The sequence below is a fragment of the Rhinopithecus bieti genome, unplaced genomic scaffold, assembly GCF_001698545.2.
Source record: "Rhinopithecus bieti isolate Rb0 unplaced genomic scaffold, ASM169854v2 scaffold_19114, whole genome shotgun sequence".
Taxonomy (NCBI): Eukaryota; Metazoa; Chordata; class Mammalia; order Primates; family Cercopithecidae; genus Rhinopithecus; species Rhinopithecus bieti.
This window is the reverse complement of record NW_016809444.1, coordinates 288,036-300,417: the sequence shown is the minus strand read 5'-3', so window position 1 is coordinate 300,417 and position 12,382 is coordinate 288,036. Positions and strand designations below refer to the sequence as shown.

Sequence of the window (12,382 nt, the reverse complement as noted above, 5' to 3'; positions counted from 1 at the left end):
AAAGAAAGAAAGAAAGAAAGAAAGAAAGAAAGAAAGAAAGAAAGAAAGAAAGAAAGAAAGAAAGAAAGAGAAAGAAAGAAGGAAGGAAGGAAAGGAGGGAGAGAAAAGAAAAGAAAAGAAAAAAGAAAAGAAAAGAAGCAAGACTCAGAGGGCTGAACTATTGGATTAGGTCCATTGGACTTAAGGACATTTCTGACAAGAGGAAAATATCTCAGTGTTCACATTTGTTGATTAAATGAATACAAATCCTGGAATTCCTCTTTGCAACACTATTTGAAACCATTGTTTCTATTTTTTTTTTCTCAATCATACTCCATGCTATGAAATAGGGTTCAATATTTGCATTACATTAGCTAAACATGATCCATAAGTTCAAGTGAGATAGATTTTGGTATGAACTGTAAAGCAAAAACACAAACTTGATTTTGGCAGTCTGTATATTGCATCTGACAGTGTGCAATGATTGAGAGGCTCTTTTGTATGCTAGTCATTGTTGCGGTTAAGGAAGATATAGAGACAAACCAGGTTCCCTACCTGCCAAAGCACAGCTATATCATGTAGCTTGCAGTTTGTTAAGGAGATGGATAAGCAAATTGAGGATTGCGGAGAGAAGAGATAAGTGGTGTGGTGGACGGAATGTGAGGGCACAGAAGAATAGCTCAGTCAGGGAGTCAGAGAAAACTTCCCAGGGGAGCTGGATTTTGCCAGACCAGCAGGAGTTAGGAACTCCGAAGTAATGAAATGCCATCATACATTGAGGTGAGTACAGGCAGTTCCAAATGACTGGAGCTAAGGGTGACATGCAGGGAGCAGAAGAATATGAAGACAGAGATAAGCAGAAACTAGATCCCAGAGGGCTGGAGTTTTGACATTTGACGAGAAACACTGAAGTGCCATTGGATGTTTGCTAGGAATATATAACCAGTTTACATTTTATGAAGTTCACCCTGGCAGCAGTGCATGAGACAGAAACAAGAGCAGACTGACTGGGGCGGGAAGGTGAGAGGATGAAAGTCTAAGGTCAAGTAGGGCCAAGGGACGAGGGGACGAGGATGAAGCCTGCTGGATTCCACAGGACGGGGATTGATGGGATGCAGCCGTAAATGAGTGGAGGCTGTCTAGGACCATTCGTTTAGTTTGGAGTGACTGGATGGACAGTGTTAACATTGTTTCCATCGGGAAGCAGAACTGGAAAAGAAGAAAACTTGCACTTTAGACTTGTTGAATGTAGGAGCCTGAGAGACAGCCTTATAGCTCAGCAGAGCCTGGGCCAGTGTTAGCAATCTGGGGACGCTGGCATGTGTGAGGCATTGAACTATGGACAGGGACAGGGCCACCCAGGGAGGATGTTTGGGAGAAGATCAGGGGCCAGAGGCCAGAGCAGTCAAGAACACAGCTTGTCATGGAGCAAGTCGAGCAAGAGGAGCCCTCCAAGGAGGGAGAGAAGCTAAGAGGGCTTAGAAAGTAGAGGGCAGGGGGGAAGTTTCAGGAAAAAGGAAGCCATCAACTGCAGCAAATGAGGCAGAGAGGTCAAGCTGAACAGCCGACGGGCTCTAGCAGCATGGAAACCTTTTGCAATGGAATTAACTGTAAGTAAAAGTAAGTCCCACAGGCTCTGGTGATTGGCTGATGTTTCTAAAGAACCAAAAGTACAGAGTTTTAGGAGATGAATGCTAATAAAAATGCTTTTCGTTTGAAGAATTTGTGGAGAAAAGGCAGTATGTGGAATGAAAGGTACAACGGTTACAGCTCTGCAGCGAGATGGACTTTGATTTCAACCTCGACCCTACAGCTTACTAGTTCAGCCACTTTGGAGAAGTTATTCCACCTCGTTAAGCCTCTGTGTCTCTGTGTGAAATGGGGCTTCTGCCTACTTCATAGATTCCAAGGCTTGCATAAAGTGATGCTTGTCACTTACCCTCCCCAACCTGATTTTCCTCCATAGCACTCACCACCTTCCTTACTTACTGATTACTTACTTACTTACCCCCTGACTTACTGATTTTATTGACTATCGCTCTCCCTCTGCTAAAATATCAGCTCTGTGACAGCAGGGATTCTTTTCTCTTTGGTTCACTGATGAATCCCTGATGCTTAGAATGGTGTCTGGCCCCACAGTAGTTGGTCAATAAATATTTGTTGAATGGATGAATAAGTGAATAAAACATGAAACATGAAGTGTTCAGAGGGAGTGGCAGTGCTGTTACTAATTCCTGGGGGGAGAAAAGCCATTACCAAGGGCCAACTTCAGTGTCAGCCTGGGTGCTTCTGAGGCTTAGTACCCCTTAAGGCCAAAGCTCCTGTTGAACTGTCTTCCTTCTACAAGGCCCTGTCCATTGTTGTATGACCTGCCCCTTGCCTGTTGTAGGGACAAATGAATCACAAATAAAGAGAAACTGAGTGGAGGAGCACCATGTGGAGGAGGAATCAGGATCCCAAACTCTTAGAGGGCACCTGGAAACTGGAAGCAGCAGCAGAAACCCTTCTTTTGGCAGCCCCAGTGATAGAAGACAATCACAACACATCAGGGGTGCACTCCTCCAAAGGGGTCTCAGCAGCCTCTGCTGCAAAGGCTGAGATGGAGTGGTGTAAGGAAACTGTCTTCTCTCACCAGAACTGATGTCTTAAAATCACAGCCAGCAAAGATTTAGAAAGTGAAAGAAAGAACAGTGACTCGGACTTACTTTATTAATCTGTGCATTTGCAATTGCAGTAGTTATGCTTCAGTCTTTCATCTTCAAAATGCCTTATACCATGAACTAGCATGCAAACAGGGCTTAGTCATGTATGGCCGATTATAAGGAATGTGTTATTCTGATGGAAAAGACTGAAAAGACTCCACTTCCCAACAGTCTGCTGACTTGAACAGCTCCACAAGAAAAGTCTGGTATCAAAACATGAATCTAAACAGAAACCAAAATAGCAAACACCAACATGCATTAATTGGACCCATTTATTTGTACCAAAACCAACATTCCCCCCACTCCTTAGCCCCAGGGTATTGTTCTTTGTTGCAGTTTGTTTCTTTTTTTCCCTTTTCATCTGTCAATACATCCTTCCAGGATTCTCCCAATGTACTTTGGATTCCAGACTCTCTTATAGAAAGCATATGTCTTTGGGAACATATTGTACCACGTTCAAGTTCTGGAGCCAATTTATTTCTGTCCCAGGATTAAGTGAGAAACAACAATTGTTTGTAGGGCTGGAAGGAAGATCCGGGTTACTTACTCAGGCAGAAGAACTATGCAAAAAGCAAAAAGGAGAGTTTCTAAGAAAAGAAGGGCCTTTCTTGTTAACTTGCGGATATGATTCATTCCTTCATGTAACTATTTCATTCATGCAACATTTACTGAAAGCTTACCAGGTGCTAAGTACTAAGCACAAACAGGCCAAAACCTACTGGTGTGGTCCACACCGTGTCTATAGCCTGCAGGCCTTTCTTACTGATATGGAAAATCCCCAAGGTGTATAGTTGAGTAAGTATAAGGTAGACTGTTAAGGTCAAGATGATGATTACCTGTGGGGAGGTAGTGACAGGAGTAGGTCATGAGGGGGTCTCTTCAGGGTGCTGGTTTTCTGTTTCTTGGTCTGGGTGCTGGTTACACTGGTTTGTTTACTTTGAAAATTAATGGAGCAGCACACTGGTGATACGCATACACTCAGTAAATTATCATATGTTTAACAGATGTTCCCAAAAACAAATACCAGGTGTTCAGGTATGGCACAAGCCGCCGTGAATGGCTCCAGCAAATAGTGTGTGTGGAGGACATGAAAATAGAGTCATAAACCAGAGCCACATTGTAAAAGCCTTACATGCTAAACTACAGAGTTCGAACTTTATCCTAGAAGTTAGGAGATTCTATGCAGAGAATCTGATCATGTGATGGAGCCGAGAGGTGTTTAAGAGTGTGGCCTCTGGCATTTTGCTCCTGGATCCATTACTGTGCATGAACCTCAATTTCTGCATTTACAAAATACACTAATAATTGTGTTTGCTTTCTAAGGATATTTTGAGAATTAAGTGAGATAATACCAAAAAAAGTACAATGTTTGCTATGTTCAATAACAAATATTTGTATTTTAGAAAACGTACTTGGCAGAAATGAGGAGAATGGATGGGGTATGGCCAAACTGCATAGGGGAGACAAACTAGAAGACTGTAGCAGTGATCTAATGTGGAAGTAATCAAGGAGATGTTGATAATTTTAAGTAGGTAGAATGAATAGAACTTCATCTGGGAGATGAAAGAGACAGCAAAATCTAAGATGCCTCTCATGTGCCTGGCTCAGGTGACTGTGAAGGTGGTGATGCTGTTAAAAATTCAAGAGAAGGAAAGGTTTTGGGGAAAAGATCATGGATCACATATGAAACTTGTCGAGTTCAGAAATCCCAGGAGGTATCGTCCACAGGAGCTGGGTGGTGCTGTCCACAGGAGCTCAACAGAGATGACTGAGCAAAAGACATAGGTTTGAGAGGTACATAAAAAATGAGAAGATGACGTCCTTCAGGGATGTTGCATTGAGTGCAAAGGGCAAGGAGCCAAGGATGGAGCCATAAGTAACAACATTTAAAGGGGCAGACCAAGAAAGGGAACCTATTAAGAAATCTGAGAAGAAATAATTAGAAGGGTAGAAGGAACCACCTAGAGAAAGTGCTATCATGGTACCTAAGAAGGGTGTCATCAGCTGTGACAAATGCCACAGAAATGTCAGGTTAGATGACAACAAAGGAGTGTCCATTGACTCCTACAATATGAGCCACTGGTGACTCCTGTGAGAGCAATTCCAGGGTACAGCAGGACAAAAGCAGGGTTGCTATGGTGTCTGATATGCAGATTGGAAGAAAGCAGTTGACAAACGTGGTCAGGGAGAAACAGAGGTACAGAGTAGGATGCGGACTTGAGTCTTTTTCTGAAGATGAGAGTGTTTTGAAATTTTTTCCAGTATTCACCACCACCTATTTGGAGGCCATTAGATAGTCCCCCAGTCCTCTCTCTTCTCTCTGTCCTTCCTTTCCTCCTGCCTGCTGCCTTTGCATTCTGAATTTCCTCTTCAGAAGCCAAGGAATAATGACATAACTGGGAACACTTAATGCATCATCCTTTCAAGTGCTTTTAGAATAAGATGTTGAGACATGGGTATAATCAGGCAAGGGAGCCAGAGATCTCAGCTGAGAAAGGAGTTGGGGGGTGGTAAGAGAAAGGGCGTCCTCTTGCCCTGCTCCTCCCCCAGGCACTCCTCTGGACTGCCTGTGACCCACAGATGCGTTGTGATGGGCATGTACACTTATACCTTCATTCCCCCTCTTCTTGCTGGAGGTGAAGCCTGTTACCCACCTTCTGGCTTTGGTGGCCACGCAGGCAGCTGGCAGACTTTTTCCTGCAAGGACTCCATGCATGCTCCATTCTGGCTGGGCCTCCCTGTCCCGCTCCACCCTTCCGGTGACTGATTGTCTCTGGAACTTGGCTCACACTATTTCTCCTGCCCACTCCTCATCAAACCAACTGTGGCTTCCAGATTCAGCTCAAAACATACTGTCTTCAGGAATCCCTTTTTGTCCCCTCAGTGTCTCCATCACTGAGTCTAGTTATTGGTCATTTTGTATTTCCTGAATGGTTACTTTGAGTTATTCTCATTTTAGTATATAAGAATATTTTTGCCTCATTGATGAAATCATAGGGAATCAGGAGGAATTCTCCGCAGCATCTTGTGTAGGTTCCATGCAACATGGACCCTCAGCTCAGGCTAGCTTGAAGAAGTTAAGGGCTGTAAGTCTGTACTGTACTGTAAGCACCTTGGGGGGTGGGCCCTGTGCTCTTTCATCCTTGTACACCCTCTGCCTCCACCTACCTACGGCTTTAACTATTATTTCCACAAACATTTATTGAGCACCTATTATGTACCAGAAATTGTACTAGGTAAGCTGGGAATAGCATAAACCAGGAGGATGAGGCTTTTGCTTCATGGAATTTATGTTCTAGTAGAGAAGATGGCCAACAGGTAAACAAATAAATAAACAAATAGAGTAACGACAAGCTGTTTTACATGCTTTGAAGGAAATAAACAGAGCCATGCAACAAAGAAGGGGGCACATTTATACCGAGACCTGAAGATTAACAAGAAAGAAAGAAGTTGTCCCTCAGCCTTCTCTTGTTTTTAGTAGCTCCTGCTCCTTTAACTTTTCTTTCAATTAAATCTTTATTGAAAGAGACATAATAAGGAGTTGTGTTATACATTTTCCCAGTCAATGAGTTCGCAGACCACTGGGACATCTGATAGCTAAGAAATCATCATCTCTCTAAGGGCTGTTTATCACACCTGCATAATGGAGGTAGTGACACAGGATTTTTCTCACCCACTTTGCCAACCAGGGACCTCCACAGCCAGCAATGCCCCACTCCCAGGCCTTGCTAGACCCCAGGCTTGCCACAGGAGTTGCCCCACCTACTCGGCCCACTGGGCCATACATGGCTTGTGCACTGGCTCAGCCTGTGGCTAGGCAGACATGCCCCAGCTCACCCATGTTATAGCTTGTACCCACATTCAGCAGTTCCCAAGTTCTTGTCCCATGCCCAAGAAGAACAAGGTCACACTGACAATTGAAAAGTGAGGAGGGTGGAGAGGAATTTTACTGAGCAACAGAACAGCTCTCAGCAGAGAGGGGATGCAAGGGTGGTCCCCAACTGAAGTCAGTTGGTTTTGCTCTGTGTGTGGCTGTGTCTGGGGCTTTTATGGGCTCAGAATGGGAAGTGCCTGCTGATTGGTTTGCAAGTATGCAAAAAAAGGCTAAAACAAAGTCACCACTGAAAGACAGACATGACAGTGTAAAAAACCAATTAGGGAAGGGTAGGTATATGTAAAATAGGGGAAGGGTAGGGATCAATCAGAGGAAAACACACCAAATGGGAAGACAGGTTCTCAATCCAGTACATGGATTTACCTGGGACTTGTAGTTAGGCTTTAAACTGTCATCAGGTTTCACCAGGGTCCCACCCCTATCTGCCTAGGATTTATCTGCCTCCTGCCACTATCAGTAGTAGTCCTGAGGTTTCTACAGAGGGACAGTGAAGATGGCACCCAGCTGCATCGCACCTGCATCACTGCCATCCATCTGATATTGCTGGTGTTTTGTTTTGCAGGTGAGCCGCCCTCATCCTAGTGACTACGCTGTCCTGATCCTCTTTGTGGTAGGAGGGGTCACAGTCTCTGAAGTGAAAATGGTCAAAGATCTTGTGGCATCATTGAAACCAGGAACCCAGGTACTGAGTCTTCCATGATTTGAACAAGAGCTCAGAGGCAGGGGTGTGACGGATGGGTGAGGGCCCTCCACCCAGGGGTCCCAGTGCCCATCTCCTAGTCTGCCTGCCTATCACCCTCCTGGCTTTGTTCCCTCCCTCCTGCTGCCACCTGTGTCACAATGTCTTCCTGCAGCCAGAACCAGCCCTACATGCCCATACAGGAACAAACAAGTTCCTTTGTTCCCAGTGGTGCAGGACTGGGTCATTTTGATAAAGTCTATCATGACAGATTAAATGCTATGACACCAGGCAAATTAGCTCTAAATGGAAACTCTGTTGTTTGCAAAATAAACTGGGGTAGGGTGGAGTCCGGTGGGGTGAAGGGAGGGAGGAGAGCTCTTCTTTTGTAGCTCTGGGCTTCTGGGGCTAAGGTACTATTATCCCTATTCCTGATTCCTTAGGGTCCTATATTCTCCGATGTCCAATCAGTGTTGAATCACTCAGGAGTTTTCACTGCTCTCTAGGCTCCAGATAATGGAGGGATGACTCCAAGAACCACCTCCCAACTGTGGCAATTAGAGAGTAGAGTCAGAGGAGTGTGGGAAGGAGCATTGTTCAGACAATGACTAGTGTTGTAGCTTTCTTCTCTATACCTCCTGCCAGGCCCCATCCCATCCCCTAAACAAGAAAACTGGCTCTATGGCCCAGTAGTGAAGAACGTAGACCTTTCTATTTTATGGGCCCAAGTTCCAATCCTATCTCTGCCTTTGACTAATCAGGTGATCTGGGAGGGAAAAGCCTTCAGTTTCCTCATTTAGGAAATGGGCCAAGGTGGCTGTGAATCTTAAATCAGAATAGGCTTGAGAATATGCTTCTTAGCACTGTGCCTGGCTCAGAACTCTCAGTCAATGATGGCTGCAGTTATTCCCAGCCGTTTTTGAGCAGTCACCACACTGCTGTGCTGGAGGATTTGAGGCTCACAGAATGAGGCAGCAGGAGCCCAGGGAGAGAGGCTTCTGGAAGAGGAGAACCCCTGCCTCTGGAAGTTCTCCTGTGACTAGGGATGCACAGCCTGTTAAATTGGTAAGATGTAAAACCCTTGCCTTAGTGTGTTCCCCAAAACAGCCCCGAAGCCAGGGATGAGAGAGCAGGTAGTTTACTTGGCAGATGATCCCAAGAAGCAGAAGTGAAGAACTCAGAAAAAAAAAGACAGTGAAGAAGAAAAGCAACAAAACAACACACTGCCAAGCTGGGTATGTTCTGGGTGCGCGGTCCTCCAGGGGCCCCTGAGGAGCTGGTGTTACATGGCTCAGAATTGTCATGCCAGAGGTCAAAGAACCTGGGATGTCTTCCCTTCCACTCTCATCCTCCCAGGTTGAGACTTGACTCTGGGGGTGTTATCTTCCCAGTGCTTTGGGGTTACAGCTTTGTGCCACCTCCTACCTCCACCCACTACTGTACATATCCACACAGCCAGCTCCAGGAGCTGCATCCTTCCCTTTTGTGACATCCTACCTGTTGCTCCGGGCTCTTTCCACATCTCTACCCACCTCCACCATCTATACTGGGAAATGCAGATCTGGACTTCTCCCTGACTACTTCATATTTGCTGGTCTAGTCTCCTCAATCAAATATAAATTCCTTGAGGACAAAGGCTGGGGCTTTCCAGGCCTGAGGAAATGGCAGTGACTCAGTAACCCTTGTAGTTTGAGGGGTTTATTGACTCCAAGAGAACTGGCCTGGTAGGAGCAGTCTGTGTTGTTAGAGTGGCTGAGCTACCAGGTTAAGTCAAGAAGGTCTGGTCCCTGCTGGTCTCCAGACACCCAACTGAGGAATGGGACCTGGATACCTAGAGAGCTACAGCAGGCTCTTGAGCAGGGCAGTGACCAGTTTTTGACTATGATCATTCTTCTGTTACTATCACCTGTTATGGTCATAGCTGGTAAGATTTCTGATAAATTTGCAAATTCTGCTTCATTTAACACCCTCCTTGCCAGCAGTGATACGGTTCTGTTTAATGAATGATTGCCTTTTTGAGAAAGACCTCTTTTTTTTTTTCATCAGAAACCACGCTTCTTGCTGCCCCTAACATGGTGAACCAAATTCTTAGCTCTTCAGAACAGTGATGCATTGTAATAGCCTGACAGACATGTTAATCCCTACTCTAAAAGGATAAAATGCAGACATTTTCAAAGCCCTGTGACCTCAGTTTGACAGCAGAGCCCCAGAATCTACAGTGACTTTGCTGCAATCTGACCCTGTGCTCAGTCATCTGCAGGGAGAGCTTCTCAAAGAATTTTGAGCTTAAGGATCAGCCTTGACTGCTACTTGTCCTTTGTGCAGAAAGCTCCTCTGAAGAGTTAAGAGGCCCTAGGAAGATTCCTCAGGCAGCAGGGGAAACAGAAGAGGCATTCTTTATCCTGAAGTCCTTCACTCCACATTTTTGAAAGGAGGTGAATTACCTGGATGTTTGCAGAGTGACACCTGCTGTTGCAGGTCTCCCTTTCTTAGACCTTGACAGACACACAGCTGCCCTGGCCCTACAGCAAACTCTGCAGATATGAGACAGGACCAGCTTCCTGCTTTTTAGAGTGCAGCGGAAATCATGCCTTGCTGCCCTAGCAATACACGAAGTGGCATGCGTGCTAGTTCCAGGGTCTGCTCAGACTCTGACTTCTGTTCAAGAACACATGTGACCTAATTGAAGGGGATAGGTTCTACGGAATCTATACCCAATAGACCGTCTAAGACCTTTGGGCAAGCAAGGGAGTAACCCTCACTTGATCATTGATGTAAACAGCAATAATAGACAGAGCTAGTGCTTCCATTCTGGCTTTACTATCCAGCCTTTACTTGACCATCTCCCAGGATGAGGATTTGTCCCCTCCCACTGCAGCCTGTTTGAGGCTTGGAAGGTATATTAGTCAGGGTTCTCTAGAGGGACAAAACTAATAGGATAAATGTAGATGTAAAGGGGAGTTTATTAAGGAGTATTGACTCACACAGTCAGAAGGTGAGGTCTCACAATAGGCCATCTGCAAGCTAAGGAGCAAGGAAGCCAGTCCAAGTCCAAAAGCTGAAGAACTTGGAGTCCAGTGTTCGAGGGCAGGAAGCATCCAGCATATGAGAAAGATGTAGGCTGGTAGGCTAAGCCAATCTAGTCTTTCCATGTTCTTCTGCCTGTGTTTATTCTGGCTTCACTGGCAGCTGATTAGATTGTGCGCACCCAGATTGAGGGTGGGTCTGCCTTTCCCAGTCCAGTGACTCAAATGTTAATCTCCTTTGGCAACACCCTCACAGACACACCCAGGAACAATACTTTGCATCCTTTAATCTAATCAAGTTGACACTCACTAGTAACCATCACAGAGGGCTTCATTCTTGGTTCTAATATCTCCTCTAGATGAAGCCCAAATCTGCCTCTTTGGTACTGTCACTCAGCAGTGCTGGTTCTAGCTCTTAAGCCACACAGAATTTAAAAGAAAATGAGGTTCATCCCTCTTCCACATGACGATTCTGCAGACATATGGAGATAGCTCCCATGTCCTCCACCAGGTCTTCTCTTCTCCAAACTGAGTATCATCAGTTCCTGTAGCCACCCCACTCTTACCCTGTGACATGGACCTGAATTCCCTGATGATGTGGCAGTTCTCCTCAACCCCAGTTTGTCTCCCTCTCTAGCACTTGATTGTAACCAAAAGCCAAACCTTGGCGTGGACTGATCAGCTCAGAGAAAATTGGGGTCATCTCCTCCTCTCTACCATGACCTACAAAGCCCACATGATCTCACCCCTGCCTACATCTGGGGCTTCTTTTCCTACCACTCTTGTCCTTGCTTATGCCCCTCCAGCCTCAGGATTTTGCATTTTTCAACTATTATATTCTCAGCACCGCAAACAGAGTCTGCCACTTATTGATATTCATGAATGTTAATTGAATGTCCAATACTGAACATTAGAGACTCTACTTATGTCATTCTGACGTAACAGAAAAGCAGCTTTTCTGGAAAAGACCACACAAACCACACCAACCTATTGACTGACACTGACATTACAGACAATTAAAACCACCTTGTCTTCTGTATCTATTGCTATTATTCCAGATCTTCCCTATTCTACTGCTGTGTGGGTGCTTTTTGGATCCATGTACAGGAACTTACAATCATTCCTATTAAGCTGGATTAACTAATGATTCAACAGGCATTTATAGAGTATCTAAAAAGCAAAAAGATGATCTGCTCTTTGCCAGGCATTGTCCTTTATGCTAAGGACAGAACAGTGACCAAGCTAGACACATTCCTACTTTCATGGACCTTCCATTCTACTGGGTAGTAACTGACAATAAACATGGAAGCGCCAGCTCGTGACAAGTGGACAGCAGACATAGATAGGTGCTAGTGTAGAAAAAACCAGGAGAACGAGCTTCTTTTAGATAGCACAGACTCCCATGTAGAAGGCTTTGGATCTGAGATTTGAAAAGCATTCGGGGATCAGCTGTTCAAAGGAAATGAATAGAATCCATTCACAGCACCTCCAGAAATGAATTCTCTTTCACAAAAAGTGGCAAGAATAGCATGAAACATAGGAAACCAGAAACCACATGCCCACCTGCTAGCCTCTGAAGACTTCTCTGCTCTAAAAGGGACATGTTTTCTCCACTCTCCTGCCTGTGGTTGTTGGGAGATGTGCTGATGAGAGAAAATGTGTGCATTGGAGAAGGTCCTCTTTCCTGTCTACTGAAAAGGGATCAAGAGGGCAACCTCCTTCATCCCAAACTGCCACAGACACCAAGTGGGAAATTCCAGGTTTCCCTTGCTCTGATCCACATATGCCTGACACCAGCCTCTCTCCTCACTCACTCAATGCCTACTGTGGGACTCCACGGCCAGACAGCTCTGGCTGGCTGAACTTTGCAGCTGGATGGTAGCCGAGAGGCTAGCAGAAGCCTGTGATTGTAAGAAGAAAATAACAGGGAGGGAACGTCTGAGAAAATACAGGGAACAGCCAGCTCAGAAACAAGAGGAAGGCCAGTGGGCAAGATGACACCCATCCACTGCTTTTCATAGTGAAGCATGCCGCACCCACACTTTCCTGTAGTTCTGCATTTACAGAGTTCAATATTTTTATTTATTTATTTATTTATTTA

At 45.2% G+C, this 12,382-nt stretch overlaps 1 protein-coding gene across 4 annotated transcripts in view; it reads left to right on the top strand.

The window, feature by feature from the left end:
* The window catches only part of SCFD2 (sec1 family domain containing 2), a 270,684-nt gene that overhangs the window by 250,023 nt on the left and 8,279 nt on the right, over positions 1-12,382 (top strand). For all 4 annotated transcript variants that reach the window (XM_017889333.1, XM_017889336.1, XM_017889338.1 and 1 more), the window contains one exon: positions 7,139-7,258. In XM_017889333.1, the coding sequence (XP_017744822.1) occupies positions 7,139-7,258 (120 nt within the window). The remainder of the gene's footprint in view (positions 1-7,138; positions 7,259-12,382) is intronic.